This window comes from Monodelphis domestica, chromosome 4, assembly GCF_027887165.1.
Source record: "Monodelphis domestica isolate mMonDom1 chromosome 4, mMonDom1.pri, whole genome shotgun sequence".
NCBI classification, from domain to species: domain Eukaryota; kingdom Metazoa; phylum Chordata; class Mammalia; order Didelphimorphia; family Didelphidae; genus Monodelphis; species Monodelphis domestica.
This window is the reverse complement of record NC_077230.1, coordinates 69,661,553-69,689,072: the sequence shown is the minus strand read 5'-3', so window position 1 is coordinate 69,689,072 and position 27,520 is coordinate 69,661,553. Positions and strand designations below refer to the sequence as shown.

General features: G+C 38.0%; 1 protein-coding gene across 2 annotated transcripts in view; it reads left to right on the top strand.

The window, feature by feature from the left end:
* MORC1 (MORC family CW-type zinc finger 1) overlaps positions 1-27,520 on the top strand; it is a 244,080-nt gene that overhangs the window by 36,601 nt on the left and 179,959 nt on the right. The window contains exons 8-9 of one of the 2 annotated variants that reach the window (XM_007493641.3): positions 591-696; positions 22,491-22,616. In XM_007493641.3, the coding sequence (XP_007493703.1) occupies positions 591-696; positions 22,491-22,616 (232 nt within the window). The remainder of the gene's footprint in view (positions 1-590; positions 697-22,490; positions 22,617-27,520) is intronic. The other variant, XM_056793454.1, reaches the window with a different exon arrangement.

The following is a 27,520-nucleotide window of genomic DNA, read 5'->3' as shown; positions in this document are numbered from 1 at the left end:
GAAGGGGGAGAGAGAGGGGGAGAGGAGAGAGGGAGAAGGAAAAGAAAAGACAGATTAAGTGCTGGTGTGAGTATGCAGTGAGAGAGCCATATTCCATCCCTCAACCTTTCCCCTTCTATCTATTCTGTTAAATTTGTTCTTGACTTAAGCTATGCTAACATTTCACTATTTTAGCCTCCTTTCAATCTTTATCTCAATAAGCAAAGAGCTTTTGATGCTATTTACTGCATTTTACTATTTTCCTGAGGAAGTGTGGTCTATTTCTGAATGGTTTTGTATTAATATTATTATGTTATAGTATAGTATAATTATGTGTAATATATCATATTATGTATATAGCATAATAACATAATTATATATATTATAACCTTATTATGGCACCATCTTAATACATTTTTTCTAAAAAAGAACTCACCATACATTGTTTATATTGGACTTCTCCATGATGGATAGAGGGGGGGGGATTAAAAAAACCTGGTTATCCCTATAACTTTTTTTGTTTGTTTTGGGTTTTGAGAATATCAATAGAGTAAAGTTTTGGGGTATTTACAACAGAGATTGACAATCCAAATTTTTTTATATTCTACCAGGAACTTTAGTGGTTATATATAACTTGAAATTAATGCTCAATGGAGAACCAGAACTTGACATTAAAACCAACAAAGAAGATATTCTGATTGCTGGGGTTCTTGAAGAGTAAGTAATGTTGAAAGTATCTCCTATAAACAGGTTGATAACTTTAATTAAGCAAACTTGTATAAAGCATATATTGTGCATATTTTAATCACTTCTAGGAGACAAAAAATTTAGATAAAATGTAGTACCAGTGTTTTATGAAGTTTGTATCCTACTAGAGGGAATTGACACATATATGACACATATATTTTAATCAAAAACATGATACATATATAGTGTATATAAGGAGGTTTGTGAGATCTGGGCAGGGACAAGTCTGCAACAAAGTAGATCAATGAAGCCTTCCTGGAAGAAATGGCATTTGACTTGCACTTAGTTTTCTCTATCCAAAAAACAAGTATCAGGGACCCTTAGTGACATCATGGCATAATAGATAGGGCCCTTAATTTGGAGTCAGAAAAATCTGAGTTCAAATACTACCTCAGACACTGTGTGAATCTGGGCAAGTCAGTTACTCTTTCAGTTTCCTTACCAGTAAAATAAGATGGTTGGACTCAATTGAAGAAATTTGTTCTAGATTTATTCTATTTGACTCCAGATGGCAGAACCAAAAATAACAGGTGAAGGTTGCAAAGAGGGAAATGTAAATTTGATGCTAGGGGAAAATTTCCTAATAGAGCTGCCTAAAAGTAAGAATGGGCTGCTTTAAAAGATAATAGATTCCCCCCATTTGATGGACTTCAAGCTCAATGATCACTTACTTGTGTGATACTTTATAACAGGGATTTTTTTTTTCTGTATGAGTTTGATTCAGTGGCTGCTAAGGTCTCTTCTGACACTGAAATTTTGTGAAAGACCATTTTTTTTTTGTTGAAGAAGTTCATTCATGATTTTCAGGAGTATAACTTCAGAAGAAAAAACAAGATAGAAACTAGATCAGAAGGGTTAGGATTAAGTGGATGATAAGATGGCAGAGAAGCATCAATAGCTTGTACTCTTTCTACAAGTTTGGACATGGAAGAAAGAATAAAGAGTGGAAACCTAAGGTAAATAAGATAATGAGAGAATAACTGATTTCTCTAAATGCATTCAAATTATCTGTCCCAAATGGAATATCTCCCATGTGACTGAGGAATTTGTATAGATGATTGCTGGGCCAATTCTATATTCCCTGAAGAATCATTTTAAATTGAAGTTCCAGAAGACAGGAAATGGACCAGTGTTCTAATTCTGTAACACAGAAACAAGGGGATTCCACTCACCAAAGGCTATTAAGCTTGATACTAACTTCTAGCAAAGTCATAGGAGAGATTAAGTGAATTATTAGAAAGGAAGTAGAGGCCACTTTGGGCAGCTAGATTGTACAATGGATAGGACACATCTTCCTGAGTTCAAATCTTGCCTCAGATTTGTGTGACCCTAGGAAAGTCACTTAACCCTGTTTACCTTGGTTAACTCATCTGTAAAATGAGCTAGAGAAGGGAATAGAAAACCATTTCAGTATCTTGGACAAGAAAACCCCAAATGAGATCATGAAGAGTTGGACACAACTTAAAAATGAACAATTAAGTGACAATGTAGAGCCATCATAGATTCATTTATAACCAATTATATCATGCACCTAATTTGCTTCTTTGAATGGGTTATTAGCCTAATTAATCAGTGAAATCTCATAAACGTTCAAAGTACCCTTGTGTTTCAGGGAGGCCTTTAATAGAGCTTTTTACCATATCCGTATAGAGAAGATGGAGAGATTTTGGCTGGGTATTAATATAGTAGGGGAGATCAACAATTAATTGAATGAAGAGAATCTAAGAGTTAACTATTGAATTTGGAACATCAGTTTCAAACATCTTCTTCTCTCATGCCCCTTCACCACTTCCTGGCCTTTCATCATCCTCACAGACCTTTTCATCATTCTCCACTGCAAAAAAGTGAGGCAATCTATCTTGAGCCCCACGTTTTACCAAATTCTGGTCTTTAAATACCATAGCATTATCCTTCATCATTTACTGCAGTCCAAGAGGAGGAATTGACCATCCTTGAAAGCACCAATTCCTTCTCTCCTGCCCTTGATCCCACTCTTGTCACTTAATTCTAGGACATTGATACTTTAAGTATCTTCTCTCTCTAATTTTCAATCTAACTTCCTCTTCCACTGATTCTTTCTTCATTGACTACAAGCATGCCCAGAATTATTTCTTTCTCTGTAACCTACTTTCATAGCCAAATTCCTAGACAAATCTGTGTACTTTTGATGTTCCCAAATGGGAACCTCCAAGTGGGAGGTTTTTCACCTCCCACTCACTTGTCAATCCTTTGCAATTTGGCTTTTCTTCCCACAGATCAACTGAAATTATTCTCTCCAAGGTCATTGGTGATTTCTTTATTGTCAAATCTAAAGACATTTTCTCATTCCTCTTACTACTTACTGTGGCCTATCTGCTATCTGCATGCAGCATTGGACTATGATGATCACCCTCCTTTTGAATATTCTCCTTCCATTTTTGATTTGTTTATTTGAAATCCTTACCTTTGGTCTTAGAATTGATATCACACTTTGGTTCCAGAGCAGAAGAGTGTGTAGAGATAGGCAATTAGTGTTAAGTGACTCATCCAGAATCCCTAGCTTTGAAGTGTCTAAGGCCACATTTGAACACCCCATTTGTAAGTCTGGCTCTCTATCCACTGAGAAACCTAACTGCCTCTTCCCTAGGTTTTTGTGATATACTCTTTTATGATTTTCATCCTATCTTTCTAACCAGTCTTCAGTCGCTTTTGCAGTTTTGTCGCCAATGTACTACTCTATATTTGGGCATTTGCCATTTACCAGGACTCTATCCTGGACCTTCTCTCTTTTTGCATTTTTTCTTGGCAGTCTCAGCAGCTTCCATGAAGCCATCTTTATGAAGATGACTCCTAAATGAATATTTAGATTTACATTTATATTAGATTTATTGTAGAGATTTAAATCTTTACCTCACATATCTCTCCATAATTCTAGACCTCTGTCTCTAACTCCGTGCTTGACATTTCCACCTAGATGTTCCATTGACATTTCAAACTGAAATGTCCCAAATTGAACCTACCATCTTTCTCCCCAAACCTACCCTGACTTTTGTCTAGCATACCACTATCTTCTAGTCACTCATGTTCAAAGTCTAGTAGTTCTCTTTACCTTTCTGATCTCACTTGCCCCTTTCCATCCTTTACCCTTACAATATTTCTGGCACCCATGTATCCATTTCCTCCACCTATCCCCTTCACTTCCCTAACATACATGCATTCAGCCCATGACCATCCTATTTCAGAGCTTCATCTTCTTCTTTCATCTAGACTCTTTCAGCAGCCTCTTGTTTGGTCTCTCTGCATCTAATCTTTTCCTTCCCCATTTCCTCTTTACCTGCTAAAATGAGATTCCTAAAGCACAGGTCCATCCAAGTCACTTCCATGCTCAAGAAGCTTCAATGCCTTTCAGCTTTCTCAAGGCTCTCTGTTTCCTGTTTGGATTTAAAGCATTTCACACCCTGACTCTAATTTTTCTCCATTACTCCTCCCTCATACTGCGCATTCTAGCCATATACCTCATTTCTCTTTTTCATAGATGATATTTTATCTCCTGCCTTCCTTTTATTCCATTGGATATTCTGCCATTCCTGGAATGCTCCCCCTCCTCATTGCTGCTTGTTAAAAAGTCAATCAACAAGCATTTGACTCCTCTTAAGGCTCAACTTGTGCCACCTCCCAGTAGACCTCTCCTGAGTCACCTCATTGTTTGTCCTCTATCCACCTCACCCTCCTAGAATGGGCATATCAGAACAGCTTGTTCTAATGGCCATGAAGGTGGCTGAGACAAGTGAGAGCTTGGTCAGGCATCAGAGATGGCAAGGCTATCCCCAGCATCCTTGGCCATCACCAGTCATGCTGACTTTCATCTTGCCACTGGACTTTGATGACTGTGAAAGAAAGAATGAGGCTGAAGACTTGCCTCATTTGAATCTAAGTCACTGACAAGTGACATTATCACTCTGTGGTGTCCCAGGCCCTCTTCAAAACAAAGGATGAACAATAATATTCTCCGATTACTTTCTATTTAAAGTGGAATCCATTTTTTATTTTCTTGTCTAATTCACAGTAGGAACTTAATGAATGCTTATAATCCCAGGAAAATATAAGTTCCCCTAAGCTAGTGATTGTCTCTTTTTTGTCTCTGTGTCCCCAGGGTTCAATTAGCATAGTCCCCTGTATATGCCAGGCCTTTATTCAGTGCTTGTAGAGAGCCATAGGACTCTATAATTGACCTTGTTTTATTCAACATTTTTCTCAGAGACTGTCATTATTGTTCAGTGATTTCAATTGCATCAGACTCTTCCTGTTTCCATTTGGAATATTCTTGATAGAGATACTGGCATGGTCGGCCATTTCCTTCTCTAGTTCTTTTTACAGTTGAAGAAACTGAGGCAAACAGGGTTAATTAAGTTACTTGCTCAGGGTCACCTAGCTAGTAAATGTCTCAAGCTGTATTTGAACTCAAGTCTTCCTGACTCCAGCTCAGCCATCTATCCACTGTGCCACTTAGCTACCCCTTTTAGGTATCATTGAAACCAATATGGCATGCTTTTGGAGTTTGTTGATGATCTGAAGCTAATATATTGGACGATAGGCTCAGAATCCAAAATAACACCAACAGCTGGTCTTTTACGCTGAATACAATAATATGACCTTCTTACGGATGAGTGTAAAGTCATAGGATGGTAGATCTGTAGCTAAAAGGGACTTGGGACTACATCTAATCCAACCTCATTTTACAGAGGAGGAGACTGAAGTCAGTGGAGATGAGGGACTTCACACTGGTCACACAGGTAGAAAGTGTCTCAGGAAAAACTTGAACCCTGACTCCAGATGCTCTTTCTTTTATGCCAAGCAGAGGTTTAAAAAGCATGTACAGAGACAAGATGGGGAAGAAATAGATGAGTGAATAAAAAAAAATTAGGTGCTTCCTCAATTCCAGACAGTATGCCAGGTGCTGAGGATACAGACTGAGAAACAGACAGTCCTTGCCCTCAGAAGCATACTTCCTAATAAAGGACACCCTCTATGAAGGAAACTGGACAAAGGCATTGAGGAGGGTTGATGTATGGAGAAGTCGATGCCTTTTCTAGAAGGAATATCTTTGAGTTGATGGCTGAGGCAGCCTCTGGTCCCCGGCCCAGTTTGTGCTCCCTCGATCGCAGGGCAGCTGAGCTGGACCCAAGGGTGGGAGCCCCAAAGAGTTCCCCAAGGTTTGATCCAGGTTCTGGGGAGCAGACATTCAGGTCCAGTGTGGAGGCCCTTGTCCTAGTGGGGAGAGCGAGAGTAGCGATGGCAGACAAATGCGAATGTGGCCCTCGTCGATGCCCAGATGAAGGCTAGGGTAGCGGCACGGGTTATGAAGATCACAAGCTCGTGAAAAGACCTGCGCGTTATCGTCAGTTTAAAACTCAATCTGTGTTTATAATATGACGTAGAAGCCAGAAAGGCTATGTGACATTAGGGTGCAGAAGGCGCAAGTGCTCCTCCATTCCCACCTCCCCAGTCAGGCACTGGCAGACAGAGGCATCGTCATACCATTGGAGGAGGCACACACACTGCTGAGCAGCTTGAGGACAACGGGACGAGATGCCATGGCGTAGGAGACTTGGTGCAGGAACTGGGGAGAAGACTGAGAGGAGATGAAGATTCTGTGTTCACGTGTTAGAAGGGTTGTGACGCGAAAGGAACTGAGCTTCAGCTTAGCCTGGAAAGAGAGAGCTAAGTTTATGGGGTGAACATCACACGCAGATAGATTTTTGAATCATAAGGAGGAGATTATTATTTCTTGGAACTTTCCAGAAATTTGAATGGGCCATCTCAATGGGCAGTGAGTTCCCTGCCACTATGCCTTTGTTTATAAAAAAAACCCTTATCTTAGAATCAATACATTGCTCTAAGGCAGAAAGGCAGTAAGGGGTAAGCAATGGGGTGGAGGGGTAAGTGACTTACCAAGAGGGTCACTGAGCTAGAATGTGTCTGATGCTAGATTTGAACCCCAGAACTTCTGTCTCTAGGCCTGGCTCTCAATCCACTGAGACATTAAGCTGCCCCAGTTATAGGCCTAGCTATTAGAGGTGTCACTTGTCATGGATGCTTTGTTGAATGCTGGTTCATGCTTTTGGAAGGAGTTTGAGTAGCGAACCTTTAAAGGTCACTTCCAATGCAAATATTCTATGAGTCTGTGATAGAAATAGAATGTAGTAAATCAAGTGAGTTTTTTTTTTTTAAGATAGTGGAGTCATATCTAGGCATGTTTGAAAACAGAAGAGAAAGAGCCAGTAGAGAAGGAGAGACTAATGTTAGTAGAGAGGGGGAATGAATGAGAGAAAAGGGGAATAGAAATGAAGGACTAGAATAGGTTTACCATGTTAAAAGATGCAAATTGAAGCCACTTTATTTTTTTAAGTGATATAATGTGATTTCTTGTGGTTATTTTTTTACATTACCCTGTAAGGTGAATGCATTAATTATAATTGTTTTGTACTTTAGCTAATAGAGATGTATATATCCATGATCATATAGATGGGAAGGAAGGGAGGAAGGAAGAAAGGAAGGAAGGAAAGAGGGAGGGAAGGAGGCAGGGAGGGAGAACCTTAAGCCCCAGATGACTGAAACTTCTACCTTACATATCCACTGCTTTCTGAGAACCTATTACTAAAATTAATATATAAAGTTGCTGTATAAAAGTAACATTAATAGAGTGTATTGAGATAGCATAATATTTTGATTATGTAGGCCTCCCTAAATTGAGCAATATGAGGAGGAAAGAATTAGAGAAATTATTTGCTTTTCTAGTACTACTTAAAAAGGCCAGATCAGTGTAACACAAAGGTGAATAATAACTTCAATAGGTTGATGGGGTTGATTTTTGTGCTTTTCAATGAAGGAGGGGCCAGAGTTGGACTTTGTGGAAGGAATGACTATCCACCTGCAGAAGTTCTGTCTGAATGATTATTGTTCTGGGCCTCTGTTCCCGTAGTGATCTTGGTTGGAGAATTCGTTGGCAGTCAAGGCTCAATACAAAACACAAAAAGTGGATTATTCATATTTCCCACTAACTGGGATTTCTAATTATTCATGTACTTAGTCATTTTTTAAAATTTGGAAATAGTGGTTCTTAGGGAAGGCAAAGAAAAGAGTGAAAGTGGCAGTAGAGGCTTCCAGCTGCCCTTATAATCTAGCAGAGTGTTTATTTGGCCAAATAAAGAAAATTATAAATTATAAGAAAATTGCAATCTAAAGTATTTGGATGTAAAATAAAGATAGCTTCCTTTTCTGTCAGCTTCTTGAGAGAGTTAGGCCTTGAGCTGGGTCTAGGTCTAGAAAAATTTGGATATGTAGAGAAGGAACACTTTGTGAAGCTAAAGCTCATCATCATCAGCTTGTGAGCTCCTTGAGATCAAGGACTGGGTTTGTTTGTTATTTTTTTTGTTTTAAGTTTTTTTCTTTGTTTGTTGTTGCTGTTGCAATTGCTGTTGCAATTGCTGTTGTTGTTGTTTGCCATATCCCTGGCACTTAGCACAGTGTCTGGCACAATCTTCTTATTTTTTCATGAAGCAGCTTAAGGACTCCTTCATCCTTCAGACATTCTACGTTTATTTTTCCTTCATTCTCCCTTGCCTTCAAAATGCTGATCAAAAGCCAAATAATTAAGGACTAAACTGTCATCAGCAATGCAAGGATCTAAGACAACTCCAAGGGACTCATGATGAAAAATACTATCCATAGCTGCAGAAGGAACTGGCAGGGGATGACTGTGGATATAACTACACCATTTCTTGCCTTGTTTCCTTCATGAGGTTTTTCTTACATGCTTGATTAATGAAATTTGTATTGTATGACAACACTGGAATAGCCTATATTGTTATTATCTGGGAAGGAAGGGAGAGAATTTGGATTGCAAAACTTAAAAAAACCAATTGTTAAACAATGTTTCTACATGTAATTGGAAAGCAATAAAAGCAATATAAATTTTTTTAAAAGCTATATAACTCAGTAGATGGAGTAGATATTTTGGCTCATGGTCTCAGCTCTGTCACCATCTATTTAACTTGATAGTATTCAGCATATAATTACACCTCAATGAGACTCAGTTGCCTCATCTATAAAATGGGGACTTTGGACTAAGTGAGTAATAAGGTCCCTTCCAACTCTTCAGTTCTACAGTCCTCATTTTATAATATTGGAGCTGTGTGACACAGAATTCATGTCCCAGAGCACAAAAAAGGATATAACAATACCATGTAAAATAGTATATTTAATATATTAGAAAGCTTTTAATGCTGAAAAAGTTTTGCTAACTTGACCTTCCTTCCTCATGGTTCTAAAACTTATTGTAAAGAATGTACCATTCCAGTATCTTTGCCAGGAAAACCTCAAATGGGGGCATAAAGTGGGGCATGACCGAAAATGACAACAGCAACAAAAGATGTAACCAGCTAGTAAATTACAAGAAATTACATGATAAAAGAAGAAAAGGTGGTGAGGGAGAGGGATGACAGGTAGATGGCTTGAAAGCTGCCTCCTGATGTAGGAGAAATTAAAGAATGCCTCCCTCTGGAGCCCTGCTTTTGAGCTTATGGGAGTATGTGAACAAGGGTCTCCCCAGCCTGGGCAGGCATGGGTGGTTGCAGGGAATATCCACATGCATGAGATCAGAGAGATCTGCTCAAGTATTTGAGAGTCAGGAGGAATAGGACCAGAATAGTATTTTTTTTAAACTAGAACTGTGCTGCTTATAAGTGTTTGATAGCTACCAACCTCTTAATTCTTTGTTGACCATTGAGAGGTATAGATAATGGACCTGAAATTTCATTAGTAGAAGAAATTCCTACATGAGGAAACTTTCCATAACAATGTAAATTGGCACTTGCTTCAATTTATAATCTTGAAAAGGACAGCCCAGATCTCTGATTTGTCATTTGCTAAATGTCTGTCATAGGCCATCCTCCTAAATACTAATCCTTAAGTATCAGTATAGATATTCCTGATTTTGTTTGACTAAGTAGGGTGGAGTAATCTAAAGTTCACAATTTCCTGATTTTTGTTAGACTAAGTAGGGTGGAGTAATCTAAAGTTCACATATGGATAGCTCTAACTTGTGTTTTTTTAAGACAAATCTGCACTCATTTTTCTTTTTTGGGCTCCTCTAAGATACAACTTTTGAATGGTTCCAAAAGTATTTGTCATAGTTAAAGAGTTTGTAACAGTGGAAGAAAATAGATCTATCCATCAGTTCTATCACATATTTTTGATTTCTGTCTTCACCTTTTCTCCCCCCCTGACTTGGACTTTCTTCATATTTTTAGCTGTTGGAATTTGCCCAGTTCCTGATTCAGACAGTTCTTAATGTTTTATTCTTTTTGAAATAATATCCAGTTAAATAGCTGTTATAGTAGTGCCGGGAACCCTAATGCCAACATTAAAATGCCAAGGACAGAAAAGATGCCTGGCATTATTACCAGCATTTCCATTACCACCTGCCCCACATCCCACCCCTTCTATTTAAGAGCTGACTCCAAATACAATATTTCATGCTATCTAAAAACTAGGAGGACCAGTCTTCTAACAACTACTTGTCAGAATGCCACAGCATTTCCACACTAGCAAAACAGAACAAATGCATTATGGCAGGGATATTTGATAGCTAACTCCTAGAGAGAAGGTTCTTTTAGCTTTCTGAGAGTTTATGAAGCTAGCCACTTCTTAAATCATAGAAGAGTTAATTGCCATAGAAAGGGAAAAGTGTAAAGAAAGATACAGTCATACCCTCATCATGTCCCAAATCTAGAAATGGTTGAATTTAGTAAGCTTGTTCTCTCTAGCTTTCCAGTGTCTGAACATAATCAATGTTTATTGGTCTAAGAAATGTCTAAAATAAAGGACAGGGGGCAGGGCTGCTGCCAAGAGGACCCAAGAGATCAAATGTGGTACTGCAGAGGATTTGGCCACCTCTGAGTATACAGATAGGGGCTCTACAACACATTTTAAATTACAAGGAATCTTTCCAAACTGAAAATGTTTAGCTCCCTCAGCTCCAATTCACTGTGATTTTTGAGCTTCTAAATCTTTTCTCCTCCTCTTACTCTCATTCTCTTTTCATCCCTAAGCTTTCCCTAGACTAAAATTAACTAGACTAAAATTACGGATATAAAGTAAAAGGTTGTTTCATCCTTTTTACTGAATAAAAAAAATCTTCTTTCCTCCTTCTCTCAATCTGTTCCTAATATTGTGAGACAGAAGCAGTTCCTTCCTTCCTTCTTTCCTTCCTTCCTTCCTTCCTTCCTTCCTTCCTTCCTCCTTCTCTCTCCCTCTCCCTTTCCCATTTTTCCTTTTTTATAGTCTACCCATCCATCAAATATAACTTTCTTTATTAGGATCCCACATGGTCTTCTAACAAGTCTTAAACCTCAGAATTGTGTAATTTACAGTCCCTGTTATAGGTGGTATGTTCCTGCTGATTCTGAAAAGAGTTTCTTTGTCTACATGGGAACATGTCATTCTAGTTTCATAAAATTGTACTTTCAAGCTTATTTCAGATGGAACTCAGTTTTTGGAGAATAGTCTTTATATTAGGAAGCCCCTGAGTTTTTGTGCTCTGGGCTGAGACTCTCTCAGTAACATTAAAGCATGTAGCCATCTTAAAGATTTTACTAATAATAAAAATAATAGCTATCAAAAACTAACTTTTTTAGAGCTTTAATGTTTATAAAGAACTTTAAATTATCTGATTGCACCCTCATAACAGATCTGAGAGGTAACTGCTCTATTATCCCTATTTTATGAATGATAAAACATGAGGATTGGAGAGGTTTAAATGGCTTGTTAATTATACACATCTTCTAAGGATGTGAAGGCTGATTCAAACTCAGGTGTTGACTACAAAACCAAATGCTCTACTTACTCTACCACTTTATTTTGTAAATCTCTTCTTTATAATGTTAATAACTTCATTAGATTTTTAGTGAAAGAGATCTCCTAGCATGTAGTTATTATTGTTGTAATTCATTTATCATGGTAATACTTTAGTAAAATGAAACACATTTTGATTAATTTATTATATGGCCTGATTATAGTCATCTTGGAATTTTAGGCTATCGTTAGAGCTCAAGTTTTTTTAAACTATTTCTATCCAATAACAATAGTAAAAATCAATATTTAAATAGTACTTTGTTTTTTGCAAAGCCTTTTACCCTTTACTCATTTTATCCTCAACAATAATAAGAGGTGGGTGCCATTTCCCCCATTTTATAAATGAGAAAATTGAGGCAAACCAAGGTTTAAGTATGTAAAATATGTCAAGTACCTTGTTAGCTTAAACTATATAGACAGCTGTAAATTAATTGTCTTTGTACATGACATTTGAAATTCCAGTCACACAAAGTTATTTATGTTGGCAATCACCGTGACTTGAGCCCTTTTCATTGGTGTGATCACTCAATGCACCAGTGTCTGTTGCAATCCTACCAGGTGTCAATGCTTCATAGGTTGGTGTGGCCAAAGGGCATGGGATTAGATCAGTAATTGAGAGCTCTGTTCTGTGGTCAAGGAATTCAGGTATGAGCACTCTTGCATCAATGCAGATTATAACTTAGTAGATAAGTTCTGGGAAGTTTGTCCAGGGTCCAGTAACTTGCTTAAATTAACAGAATTACTAAGTGTTGGAGGCAGGATTTGAATACAGGTCTTCCTGACTTGAAGTCCAGTACTGTATTGCATCACTGCATCTGGGATTTGGAATTATCACTTCATAATTCATGGGTCCATGTTTAATACACAGTTTTGAACAATGGTTTTAGGCCTTGCTTCAGCTGATGTTTTCTTTACTCTCAACACTTACTTGTTTTTCATTATTGGTCATTTTGATATTGAACTGACCCAGCCTCTTTGCTGTGGTAGCATTCATTACTGATTTTGATAGTCTTTGAAATAATTGTACCCTCTACTAATAGGGATAGCTGGCGAAGTGGATAGAATGCTGCGTCTGAAGTTAGGAAGACTCTTTTCCCTGAGTTCAAATGTGGTCATACACATTTAGTAGCAGTATGACCCTGGGCAAGTCACTCAACCTTGCTTGCCTCAGTTTTCTCATCTGTAAAATGAACCAGAGAAGTAAATGGAAAAAACACTTCAGGATCTTTGCCAATAAGACCCAAATGGGGTCATGAAAAATTGGACATGACCTATGATATGATAGGTGGTTTTTACATAGCACATTTTATCCTCACAATAACCCTGGGAGTTAGCTTTTATTTTCCCCATTTTCCAAATGAAGAAACAGAGGCCATGAAAGACCTCTTGCCCAGGGGTCACTTGGCTATTATCTGAGACTGGATTTGAATTCAGGTCTTTCTGACTTCAGATCCAGTGCACTCTCCACCATATCACCGCTTATCACACCGCATCTCACACTACTTCTGCCTCGAGAGCAGAAGACCAATTTTTTTTTTTAACCCTTACCTTCCACCTTAGAATCAGTACTGTGTATTGATTCAAGGCAAAAGAGCGGTAAGGGCTGGGCAATGGGGGTTAAGTGACCTGCCCAGGGTCACACAGATTTGAACCCAGGACCTCCCATCTCTAGGCCTTCTCTCCATCCACTGAGTTACCCAGCTGCCCCTCAGAGGCCCAATTTTACAACAGACTCAGAATAAGTGCTTGCAAGTAGTAGCACATGGTTCACACTTAATGAATGTTGAAATGAGTTGCCTGAATCTCCTAAAGGACTTCTAAAGCCCCAATTTGTCTTGGGACACACTAGCTTATAGATTCTGAAGCCCAGCTGCCTTTCCCAAGGATATAAGGATAGAATACTGGCTCCTATTACATGTCCTGGGAGTGGTTGTTATTCCTCTTAAGTTGCTAGAGAGCTTTCAGATCTCCAGCAAAGTGAAGAAAGAATAGAGTTTGAAGACGTCCCAACCATTCCCTTTCCCCTTTGGGAACTTTACTGGTTGGGTTCTCCTGCATGCCTTTCCCTGAATCTGTGTTTGGAACTCAAGATCAGATACCTGGTTAGGGTTTCTGTAAATCAGCCATGACGTTTCTCTGTTCATTTCATTGGGTTTTATTAGGGGTTGCCAGGGTATAGCTTTATAGAAAAAGGAACCGGGAGGAGAGGGGGTGGACGCAGAGAGCAGAATGAGACATTTTTTTAGACATGGTGTTTTGCTTGACTCTGTTATGGGGTTTTTGCTTTTCATAGTTTTTTTTTCCCAGTAGGAGTGTGTGTGGGAGGGAGAAAAAATGTATTTTTGTAGTAAGAGAAAAGAGAAACTGAGATACAGAGAAAGGAAAGAAGGAAGAGATACAGAAGGAGGAGAGCTACAGAGAAATAAGGAAGGAAGAAACAGGAAGAAAGGGAGAAAGAAAAAAGAAGTGAGGGAGAGAAGGAAGAAGGAAGAAAGAAGGAGGGAAGGAAGGAACCAAGCAAGCCCTTATGAAATCCACTGTTGCATTCCATGGGGCATGCATTTTTCTCAGAATCTGGATAACCAAATCTCAGGATAACCAAAATATCAGTTAACGAGAATAACCCCTTTAAAGGTATAGACAGGTTTTAGAATAATGGCATACAGTGATATGAAATCGTTTGCTCCATATTTGGAAATAAGTTTCACTTTTGTCAGTGTGTGCCTAAATTGACAGTTCTGAAATGTGCAGCATCTCTACTGTAAGCTTTAGCTGAGCTGACTTAGGAACACGATGAGAGTCACAACTTTGCATGATTATTAGCAGAGTGTTTCCTAGCAATGCCATAGCTATGGCTAGCAGAACCACTTTCATTACTTTAAGTAGCTTATAACTTTTTTCTTAAACTGCCTCCTTGTGTTGACATTTCACTTATATTTAAATTGAGACGAAAATCTGGTTAGCTTCTTCATAGTTCATAAATGGAACTAGTTATGAAATTTTAATTAGCTCCTTTTTTGTATTCTGATAATTTTAACTTTGTTGTATTCAACTCCATGTAGGTCAGTTTTATCAATCAACAGTTGTTAAAGCAGTGGTTATGTACTGGGTCCTGTGTTAGGTACAAAGGAAAGAAAGGAAGGGAGAGAAAAAGTGGAGGGAGAAATGGAAAGAAAGGGGGAGAGAGGGGAAAGTAGAAGGGAGAGAGGGAAAAAGTAAGAGAGAAGGGAAGGGGAGGGAGGGGAAATAAGGAAGGAAGTGAGGGAGAGGAGGGAAAGAGGGAGAAGAAGGAAGGAAGAGGAGAGGGAGAAGTGAAGGGCGAAAGAAAGAAAAAGAGAGGGAGGAAAGAGGGGATGAAAGAGGAGGGAGGGAAGGAAAGGGAATTGGAGTAATAGATCACAGCATTCAGAGAAAAAACACAGGTTCAAGCTTATTTTTCATATTTTTTTAATTTTTAAACATTATTTTATTTGGTCTTTTCCATACATTATTCACTGGAAACAAAGATCATTTTCTTTTCCTCCTCTCCCCCCTACCCCCCACCTTTCCCTCTCCCATAGCCGATGCACGATTCCACTGGTTATCACATGTGTTCTTGACTCGAACCCATTTCCCTGTTGTTGGAATTTGCATTATAGTGTTCATTTAGAGTCTCTCCTCAGTCTTATCCCCTCCAACCCTGTAGTCAAGCAGTTGCTTTTCATCGGTGTTTTTACTCCCACAGTTTATCCTCTGCTTGTGGGTAGTATTTTTTAGATCCCTGCAGATTGTTCAGGGACATTGCATTGATACTAATGGAGAAGTCCATCACCTTCGATTGTACCACAGTGTATCAGTCTCTGTGTACAATGTTTTCCTGGTTCTGCTCCTCTCACTCTGCATCACTTCCTGGAGGTTGTTCCAGTTTAAATAGAATTACTCCACTTTATTATTCCTTTGAGCACAATAGTATTCCATCACCAGCATATACCACAATTTGTTCAGCCATTCCCCAATTGATGGGCATCCCCTCGTTTTCCAATTTTTGGCCACCACAAAGAGTGCAGCTATGAATATTCTTATACAAGTCTTTTTCCTTATTATCTCTTTGAGGTACAAACCCAGCAGTGCTATAGCTGGATCAAAGGGCAGATAGTCTTTTATCACCCTTTGGGCATAGTTCCAAATTGCCCTCCAGAATGGTTGGATCAATTCACAACTCCACCAGCAATGAATTAATGTCCCCACTTTGCCACATCCCCTCCAGCATTCATTACTTTCCATAGCTGTCATGTTAGCCAATCTGCTAGGTGTGAGGTGATACCTCAGAGTTGTTTTGATTTGCATCTCTCTGATTATAAGAGATGTAGAGCACTTCTTCATGTGCTTATTAATAGTTTTGATTTCATTGGCTGCGAACTGCCTGTTCATGTCCCTTGCCCATTTGTCAATTGGAGAATGGCTTGATTTTTTGTACAATTGATTTAGTTCTTTATAAATTTGAGTAATTAAACCTTTGTCAGAGGTTTTTATGAAGATTGTTTCCCAATTTCTTGCTACCCTTCTGATTTTGGTAACATTGGTTTTGTTTGTACAAAAACTTTTTAATTTGATGTAATCCAGATTATTTATTTTGCATTTTGTAACTCTTTCTAATTCTTGCTTGGTTTTGAAGTCTTTCCCTTCCCAAAGGTCTGACATGTATACTATTCTGTGTTCGCCTAATTTTCTTATAGTTTCCTTCTTTATGTTCAAGTCATTCACCCATTTTGAATTTATCTTGGTGTAGGGTGTGAGGTATTGATCTAAACCTAATCTTTCCCACACTGTCCTCCAATTTTCCCAGCAGTTTTTATGAAATAGTGGATTTTTGTCCCAAAAGCTGGGATCTTTGGGTTTATCGTATACTGTCTTGCTGAGGTTGCTTGCCCCCAGTCTATTCCACTGATCCTCCTTTCTGTATCTTAGCCAGTACCAAATTGTTTTGATGACCTCTGCTTTATAATATAGTCTGAGATCTGGGACTGCAAGACCCTCTTCCTTTGTATTTTTTTTTTCATTATTTCCCTGGATATCCTTGATCTTTTGTTCTTCCAAATGAACTTTGTTATGATTTTTTCTAAATCAGTAAAAAAAATTTTTGGAAGTCCCATGGGTATGGCACTAAATAGATAGATGAGTTTGGCTAGGTTGGTCATTTTTATTATATTGGCTCGTCCTACCCATGAGCAGTTAATGTTCTTCCAATTGTTCAAGTCTAGTTTTAGTTGGGTGGAAAGTGTTTTGTAGTGTTCATATAGATCCTGTGTTTGTCTCGGGAGATAGATTCCTAAGTATTTTATTTTGTCTAAGGTAATTTTGAATGGGATTTCTCTTTCTAGTTCTTGCTGCTGAGCTGTGTTGGAATTATATACAAATGCTGATGACTTATGTGGGTTTATTTTGTATCCTGCAACTTTGCTAAAGTTGTTGATTATTTCGATTAGCTTTTTAGTCTAATCTCTAGGGTTCTGTAAGTAGACCATCATGCCATCTGCAAAGAGCGATAATTTGGTCTCCTCCTTGCCTATTTTAATGCCTTCAATTTCTTTTTCTTCTCTAATTGCTACTGCTAGTGTTTCTAATACAATGTCAAATAATAGAGGTGATAATAGGCATCCTTGTTTCACTCCTGATCTTAATGGGAATGGATTTAGTTTATCCCCATTGCAGATGATATTAGTTGGTGGTTTTAGATATATACTGTTTATTATTTTTAGGAATGACGCTTCTATTCCTATGCTTTCTAGTGTTTTTAGTAGGAATGGGTGTTGTATTTTATCAAAGGCTTTTTCTGCATCTATTGAGATAATCATGTGGTTCTTGTTGGTTTGCTTGTTGATGTGGTCAATTATGTGGATGGTTTTCCTAATATTGAACCAGCCCTGCATCCCTGTTATGAATCCTACTTGATCATGGTGAATGACTCTTCTGATCACTTGCTGGAGTCTTTTTGCTAGTATCCTATTTAAGATTTTTGCATCTATATTCATTAGGGAGATTGGTCTATAATTTTCTTTCTCTGTTTTTGGTCTGCCTGGCTTTGGAATTAGTACCATGTTTGTGTCATCAAAGGAGTTTGGTAGAACTCCCTCTTTGCTTATTATGTCAGATAGTTTGTATAGTATTGGGATTAACTGTTCTCTGAATGTTTGATAGAATTCACTGGTGAATCCGTCAGGCCCTGGGGATTTTTTCTTAGGAAGTTCTTTGATGGCCTGTTGGATTTCTTTTTCTGATATGGGATTATTTAAGAAAACTATTTCTTCATCTGTTAATCTAGGAAATTTATATTTTTGTAAATATTCATCCATATCACCTAGGTTGGTATATTTATTGCCATATAGTTGGGCAAAGTAGTTTTTAATTATTGCCTTAATTTCATCTTCATTGGAGGTGAGATCCCCCTTTTCATCCTTGATGCTGTTAATTTGCCTTTCTTCTTTCCTTTTTTTAATTAGATTAACCAGTACTTTGTCTATTTTGTCTGTTTTTTCAATGTACCAGCTTCTAGTCTTGTTTATTAGCTCAATAGTTCTGTCACTTTCGATTTTATTAATTTCTCCCTTAATTTTTAGGATCTCTATTATGGTTTTCTTCTGGGGGTTTTTAATTTGTTCGTTCTCAAGTTTTTTGATTTGCATTTCCAATTCCTTGATCTCTGTCCTCCCTAATTTGTTTATATATGCACTCAGGGATATGAATTTTCCTCTAAGTACTGCCTTGGCTGCATCCCATAAGGTTTGAAAGGATGTTTCGCCATTGTCATTTTCTTCAACAAAATTGTTAATTGTTTCTATGATTTCTTCTCTAACTATCCGATTTTGGAGTATCATGTTATTTAATTTCCAATTAATTTTTGATTTGGCTCTCCATGTACCCTTGCCGATCAATATTTTTATTGCCTTGTGATCTGAAAAGCCTGCAGTTATTATTTCTGCTTTTCTGCATTTGAGTGCCATGTTTCTGTGACCTAGTGTATGATCTATTTTTGTGAATGTGCCAAGTGGTGCTGAAAAGGTGTATTCTTTTTTGTCCCTATTTATTTTTCTCCATATGTTTTTTAACTCTAATTTTTCTAAGATTTCATTAACCTCTTTTACCTCTTTCTTGTTTATTTTTTGGTTTGATTTATCTAAATTTGATAGTGGTTGTTTCAAGTCTCCCACTAATATGGTTTTACTGTCTATTTTGTCCTTCAATTCTCCTAGTTTCTCCATTAAAAATTTGGATGCTATACCATTTGGTGCATACATGTTGATTAGTGATATTTCCTCATTGTCTATACTCCCTTTTAGCAGAATATATTTACCTTCCCTATCCCTTTTGATCAGGTCTATTTGTGCTTTGGCTTTGTCAGATATCATGACTGCAACTCCTTCCTTCTTTCTATCAGTTGAGGCCAAAAGGTCTTACTCCAATCTTTAATTCTAACCTAGTGAGTGTCAACCCGTCTCATATGTGTTTCTTGAAGACAACATATGGTAGGGTTTTGGGTTCTAATCCAATCTGCTATTTGTCTACGTTTTATGGGTGAGTTCATCCCATTCACATTCAAAGTTATGATTGTTATTTGTGGATTTGCTGGCATTTTGATATCTTCCCCTAGTTCTGACCTTTCTTCTTTAGCTTTCTCCTTTTGAACCAGTGATTTACTTTAGGTCAGTCCCCCTAGTCCCCTCCCTTGAGATGCTTCCCTTTCTAGCCCCTCCATTTTTATGCTCCCTTCCCCTCCCCCTCTCCTTCCCTCCCTTTTTATACCCCCTCCTTAATTTTCCTTTCTTTCTTGCTCTAATGGGTAAGATAGATTCAGGATCCCACTGGATCTAGATGTTCTTCCCTCTCAGATTTGATTCTACTGACAGTAAGGTTTAAGTAATTCCACTTCATGCCCTCTTCCTCTCCTCTTATGAGAGTTCTTCCCCTCCCCTTCCCATGTGTATCTTTATATGGGAAAAATTATTCTATTAAGTCCACCCCCTATTTCTTGAAGTTAATCTTAGTATTATCGATGGTTCCCCCCTCCCTTTTCCTTTCTTTGCCCCCACTCTCCCCCAGTCTTCTTAATGCCCCAATCTTTCCCTATGCATGTTTCTTCTAACTACTCTTATGATGCTACAATTTATGAGAGTTACACAAAACATTTTCCCCACATATTAATATATATAATTTGATGTAAATGTAGTCCTTATAGAAGAGAGTTTGGCTTAAAGAAAAAGATAAGATTTATCTCCTTTTCCCTTTCTTTAATATTTACCTTTTCATGTTTCTCTTGCTTTCTGTGCTTGGATATCGAACTTTCCACAGAGCTCTGGTCTTTTCTTAGCAAATGCTTGGAAATCTTCTATTTTGTTGAATGCCCATACTTTCCCCTAGAAATATATAGTCAGTTTTGCTGGGTAGTTGATTCTTGGTTGGAGACCCAGTCTCTTGCCTTTCTAAATATTGTGTTCCATGGTTTGTGGTCTCTTAGTGTGTTAGCCGCTAAGTTGTGTGTGATCCTTATGGGAGCCCCCTCATATCTGAAGCTCCTCTTCTTGGCTTCTTGTAGGATTTTCTCCTTTTCTTGGAAGCTCTTGAATTTGGCAATTACATTCCTGGGGGTTGTCTTTTGGGGATTTAGTATAGAGGGTGTTCTATGAACCCTTTCTATTTCAATTTTCCCCCTTGCTCCAGAACATGTGGGCAATTTTCTTTTATAATCTCCTGTAGAATAATATCGAGTTTATTGTTTATCTCTGGTTTTTCTGGGAGACCGATAATTCGGAGGTTTTCTCTTCTCCCTCTGTTTTCGAGATCGGTGACCTTCTCAGTGAGATATTTTATGTTTTCTTCTAATTCATTAATTTTTTGGGTTTGCTTTATTGATTCTTGCTGTTTTATGATCTCACTTTCTTCGAGTTGCTTGATTCTGGTCGTTAGGGACTGGTTTTGCTTTTCAGCTTTGTCTGCCCTTCTATTGGATGCTTTGAGCTCTTTTTCCAATTGAGCAGTCTTATCTGTCAGACTGCTGATCTCTTTCTCCCATTTTTCTTTCCAGGTTTCCATCTTTTGAGTAAGTTCCAGTTTGAGATCTTCCAGAGCCTGTTGATAGTTTCCATTTTGGGAGGCATGTTCTGATTTTTTTGGGATTTCCTCCTCATTCTCCTCTTTTCCTTGGGTACTTCCACCATAAAAGTTTTCAATAGTCACTTTTTTCCCTTTCTTCCTGGAGGCTTGATTTTGGGCCATGTGAGCCATGCCTTTGGTGGTTTTATTCCCCTTTCCTTTTTGGTCTGGGGTCTGGGTTATATGGGCGGTTTTTCTGTGAATTTAGGTTGCTTCAGACTAGTTCTTTCCAGCCTCCAAGGTTTCTTAGAGAGCTGGGTCCCTGATCACAGCCACACTGCCCAGGTGTGCAGCTCCGCCCAGATAATCAGCGGGTAGTCCGCCCCTGGTGTTTAGCTCCACGGAGATGTTCAGCGCAGCCGCCCCAAGTACAGCTCCACTGACCACCGTAATCAGCGCCGGGTTCTCCAGTGAAACCGCCCTGAGACATTTTTTCCTGGCAGTCCCTAGATCCCAAGGACCCTGGGGTGCCCCCCCAGACAGAGACATACCCCACTCACTCACTGTCCCGGTGAGTGCTCAGATAGCTCACTCTGGTTTGGTGGGGGAGGTGGGGTGGGGGAAGGGCGGCTCAGTTCACTTTTCTGTGCAAGCTTTTTCTCCTTCTTATTATAGTGTGGAAATGTTCAAGCCCCATGTACCTTCACCTCTGTGGGATACTGGGGAGTCCTGTTCCGCCAAAGGTGATTTTTATGCTCCTTTGATGTAGTCTATTTCGTTCGGTGCCGGGGAGAGGAAGCGTGTGGCATCTAGATTGCAGCCATGATTACCCGGAAGTGATTTTTTCATATTTTTTAAAGGAACCAATAAATATATATTTCATGTAGAATCACAAGATTATATTGAAGGTATCCTTCCAAAGCAGATGGGGATCATTGCTTTTGATCTGCTTGGCCAATCATTGTCATTCAGAGCAGGGGAACAAGCTAGACTGACATATAGTGAGATATAATCCAGTGAGAGCCATCTCTGGAACCAGGAAAACCAGTGTTTGAGGCTTATCTCTGACACGTGTAGGTTGTAAGGCCCTGGACAAACCATTTAATCTTGTCTAACCTGGTTTTGAAATCCAGCTTCAGACACTTTCTAGCTAGGACCCTGGGCAAGTGATTTAACTCTGTTCACCTCAGCTTCCTCATCTGTAAAATGAGCTGAAGGAGATGGCCAACTACTCCAGTGTCTTTGCGGAGAAAACACCAGTTTGAGTCGTGAAGGGTCAGACTGAACAATAATAGTAACACATGTAGCAGAGGCAGGACTCAAACTGAGATATTCCTACTTTTGAGGCCTGCTTTCTATGCCCCAGACCACACTGCCTTTTACTGAATGTACTCATGCATAGCTTCAGTATTTGTGCCATTTGTTGAATAAGATTCTGTGTTTTATCACTTTATCAAGTTGCTTTAACTTAAACATAGCCCAGATTTGGCATTTGTTGAGTCAGTAATTCTTGCTAGAAGTTTCCTACCCAGAATCAGACGACTGTCCACCTCAGAAGGTCAACATGAGTTCAAATGGGAATGCACTATTTATCAACTGGGCCATGTTGGATGTGTAGAGGGCCACTAACGAAGTTTGATACTCCATTAGCCAGATGCCTCTTTACTGCCCTAAAGCTTTGCCTAGTAGGGATCTCTGGAAACTCAGGCGGCGTATTCCTTTATTATACATCAGATTTCTCTCTCCTTCAAGTGATGTTTGAATGACTCCCTCCACATTATGGTCTTCAATATTTTATGTTACAGTCTCCCAGAACGATGGTCATTTAGAGCCTACACATCTGTGTTGTATTTTGACCCACGGATGAGGATATTCATCCAGACCAAAAGAGTTCAGACCAAGCACCTCTCTTACTGCCTCTACAGACCCAGGTAACTGCATTACCTTCAAATTATCTTCATAGAGAGTTTTCATTTTCAAACCAATGGACTAGGAAGCCAAAAAAATAACATTATTGTCAAGGTAAGGAAATTAATTTTGATAGCAGGGACCTTTATAATAGGTTACATGTTTCCCTGACTCAACACTGTAGCTCCTGGCTTCCATTTCCCATCTCTTCACAATGATGACACCATTAACTCTTGTTTTTGAAACCCTTATCTTTCATCTTGAAATCAGTACTGTGTATTCGTTCCAAGGTAGATGAATTGTAAGGGCTAGGCAATGGGGGCCAAGTGACTTGCTCAGGGTCACACAACTATGAAGTGTCTGAAGTCATATTTGAACCCAGGACCTCCTGGCTCCCAATCCACTGAGCCACCTAGCTTCCCCCACCATTAATCCTTAAGTAGAAAATAATTTCTTAACAACAAGGCAAAAGCAAGTATAATCAGTCCATCACAGCTACTCAGTATAAATCATAAGCAGGGAATTATCAACAAATTCCAGGCCACACATAAATCTAGGTCATAGTTTCCCACTGGTGCGAACAGTTTCCAGGGGAGAAATTGGGGCACACTTATAGAAATCTACTATGAAGACATAGAATAATCCATAGACTTAGGGCTACTTGAACCTCTAGACTATAGACTTTATGCCCTTGGTCTTTTCATTTTTTTTTAAGTTATTCATGCTCTTTTTTTTAATGTAATGAGTCAGAATCTCTCTCCTAGTCTCAGTCCTGCATTACCAACAGTCTATGAGACATTTTTTCCCATTTGAATAAATTTATTTAGTCATTTTATAACCTTATTACTTGGTTACAATAATCACATTGTTTCCCTACCTCCCCTCTACCCACTCTTCCTGCAGTCAACACCCAATTTCATTGGGTATTACTTGTATCCTTGATCAGAACCTATTCCCATGTTGTTGTTTACACTAGGATGTTCCTTTAGAGTCTACATCCCCAACCATATCCCTTCGACCCATGTATTCAAGCAGTTGTTTTTCTTCTGTGTTTCTATTCCCGCAGTGTTTCCTCTGGATGTGGATAGTGTTCTTTCTCATATGTCCCTCCGAATAGTTCTGGATCATTGCATTGCTGCTAATAAAGAAATCCATTATATTCGATTGTACCACAGTGTATCAGTTTCTGTGTACAATGTTCTCCTGGATCTGCTCCTCTCACTCTGCATCAATTTCTGGAGGTTGTTCCAGTTCACATGGAATTTCTCCACTTGATTATTCCTTTGAACACAATAGTATTCCATCACTAACATATACCACAATTTGTTCAGCCATTTCCCAATTGAAGGGCATCCCCTCATTTTCCAATTTTTTTGCCGCCACAAAGAGTGCAGCTATGAATATTCTTGTACAAGTCTTTTTCCTTATTATCTCTTTGGGGTACAAACACAGCCATGCTGTGGCTGGATCAAAGGGGAGACAGTCTTTTAGCGCCCTTTGGGCATAGTTCCAAATTGCCCTCCAGAATGGTTGGATCAATTCACAACTCCACCAGTGATGCATTAATATCCCGACTTTGCCACATCCCCTCCAGCATTCATTACTTTCCTTTGCTGTCATGTTAGCCAATCTGCTAGGTGTGAAGTGGTACCTCAGAGTTGTTTTGATTTGCATTTCTCTGATTTTAAGAGATTTAGAACACTTTTTCATGTGTTTATTAATAGTTTTGATTTCTTTAACTAAAAATTGCCTATTCATGTCCCTTGCCCATTTATCAATTGAAGAATGGCTTGATTTTTTTTGTACAACTGGTTTAGCTCTTTACAAATTTGAGTAATTAGACCTTTGTCAGAGGTTTTTATAATGAAGATTTTCCCCAGTTTGTTGCTTCCCTTCTAATTTTGGATGCATTAGTTTTGTTAGTACAAAACCTTTTTAATTTGATGTAATCAAAATTATTGATTTTATATTTTGTGTTTTTTTTCTAGCTCTTGCTTTATTTTAAAGTCTTTCCTTTCCCAAAGATCTGAAAAGTATACTATTCTGTATTTGCCGAATTTGCTTATAGTTTCCTTCTTTATATTCAGGTCTTTCACCCATTCTGAGTTTATCCTGGTGTAGGGTGTGAGATGTTGATCTAAACCTAATCTCTCTCATACTATCTTCCAATTTTCCCAGTAGTTTTTTATAAAAAAATGGGTTTTTGTCCCCAAAACTGGGATCTTTGGGTTTATCATAGACTGTCTTGCTGAGGTCATTTACTCCAAGTCTATTCCAATGGTCCTCCTCTCTGTCTCTCAGTCAGTAACAAATTGTTTTGATAATCACTGCTTTATAGTATAGTTTGAGATCTGGGACTGCATGTCCTCCTTCCTTTGCATTTTTTTTCATGATTTCCCTGGATATCCTTGATCTTTTGTTCTTCCAAATGAACATTGTTATGTTTTTTTCTAATTCGGTAAAAAAAAGTTTTTTGTTAGTTCAATGGGTATGGCACTAAATAAGTAAATTAATTTGGGTAGGATTGTCATTTTTATTATGTTAGCTCATCCCACCCATGAGCAATCAATGTTTTCCAATTGTTTAGATCTAGTTTTAATTGTGTGGAGAGGGTTTTGTAGTTGTGTTCATATAGTTTCTGTGTTTGTCTTGGCAGATAGATTCCTAAGTATTTTATATTGTCTCGGGTGATTTTAAATGGAATTTCTCTTTCTAATTCTTCCTGAAATGTGTTGGAGATATATAGAAATGCTGATGACTTATGCAGGTTTATTTTGTATCCTTCAACTTTGCTAAAATTGTTGATTGTTTCGACTAGCTTTTTGGTTGATACTCTAAGATTCTTTAAGTAAGCCATCATATCATCTGGAAAGAGTGATAGCTTGGTCTCCTCATTGCCAGTTCTAATACCTTCAATTTCTTTTTTTCCCTAATTGCTACTGCTAGTGTTTCTAGTACAATGTTAAATAATAGAGGTGATAATGGGCATCCTTGTTTCATTACTGATCTTATTGGGAATGCATGTAGTTTATCCCCATTGCAGATGATGGTTTTGCTGATGATTTTAGATATATACTGTTTATTATTTTTAGGAAAGGCTGTTCTATTCCTATACATTCCAGTGTTTTCAATAGGATTAAGTACTGTATTTATCAAATGTTTTTTCTGCATCTATTGAGATAATCATATGATTTTTGTCGATTTGCTTATTAATATTGTCAGTTATGTGGATGATTTTCCTAATATTGAACCATCCTTGCATTCCTGGTATGAATCCTACCTGGTCGTAGTGAATAACCCTTTTGATGACTTGCTGGAGTCTTTTTGCTAGTATCCTATTTAAGATTTTTGCACCTATATTCATTAAGGTGTTTGGTCTATAGTTTTCTTTCTCTGTTTTTGACCTGCCTGGCTTTGGGATCAGTACCATATTTGTGTTATAAAAGGAATTTGGTAGAACTGCTTCTTTGCTTATTCTGTCAAATAGTTTGTTTAATATTGGGATTAGTTGTTCTTTGAATGTTTGATAGATTTCATTTGTGAATCCATCTGAACCTGGGGAGTTTTTCTTAGGGAGTTCTTTGATGGTTTCTTCAATTTCTTTTTCTGATGTAGGGTTGTTTAGGTAATTTATTTCTTCCTCTGTTAGTCTAGGCAATTTATATTTTTGTAAGTGTTCATCCATATCACCTAGATTGCCATATTTGTTGCTATATAATTGGGCATTTAATGATTGCCTTAATCTCCTCTTTATTTGAGGTGAGTTCTCCCTTTTCATCTTGGATACTGTCAATTTGGTTTTTATCTTTCCTTTTTTTTAATTAGACTGACTAGCTCTTTGTCTATTTTATATGTTTTTTCAAAGTACCAGCTTCTAGTCTTATTTATTAAATCAATAGTTCTTTGACTTTCAATTTTATTAATTTCTCCTTTGATTTTTAGGGTCTCTAATTTAGTCTTCATCTGAGGATTTTTGTTTGCTTTCTAGTTTTTTAATTTGAATGCTCAATTTATTGACCTTGGCCCTTCTTAATTTGTTAATATATGAACTCAAGGATATAAATTTCCCCTGAGTACTGCTTTGGCTGCATCCCATAGGTTTTGAAAGGATGTCTCATCATTGTTATTTTCTTCAATGAAGTTATTAATTGTATCTAAATTTGTTCTTCAACTAACCGGTTTTGGAGAATCATATTGCTTAATTTCCAATTAATTTTTGATTTACCTCTCCATGTACCCTTACTAATTATTATTTTTATTGCATTGTGATATGAGAGGGTTACATTTATTATTTCTGCTCTTTTACACTTGTTTGAATGTTTTTATGCCCTAATAGATGGTCAATTTTTGTGAACGTACCATGTGCTGCTGAAAAGAAGGTATATTCCTTTTTGTCCCTATTTATTTTTCTCCACATGTCTACTAACTCTAATTTTTCTAAGATTTCATTCACTTCTCTTACCTCTTTCTTATTTATTTTTTGGTTTGATTTATCTAGTTCGGATAGAGGAAGGTTCAGGTCTGCCACTACTGTAGTTTTTCTATCTATTTCATTCTTGAGCCCCACTAGTTTCTCCTTTGGATGCTCTGCCATTTGGTGCATACATTTTGAGTACTGATATTTCCTCATTGCCTATACTGTCTTTTTTCAGGAAATACTTACCTTCCCTATCTCTTTTAACTAGATTGACTTTTACTTTGGCTTTGTCAGATATCATGATTGTGACTCCTGCCTTCTTTTTATCAGTTGATGCCCAATAGATTTGGCTCCATCCTCTTACTTTCACCCTATGTTTATCTACCTACCTCATGTGTATTTCTTGTAGACAGCTTATGGTAGGGTTTTGGATTCTAATCCACCCTGTTATTCGCTTGCATTTTATGAGTGAGTTCATTCCATTCACATTCAGAGTTATAATTACCAGCT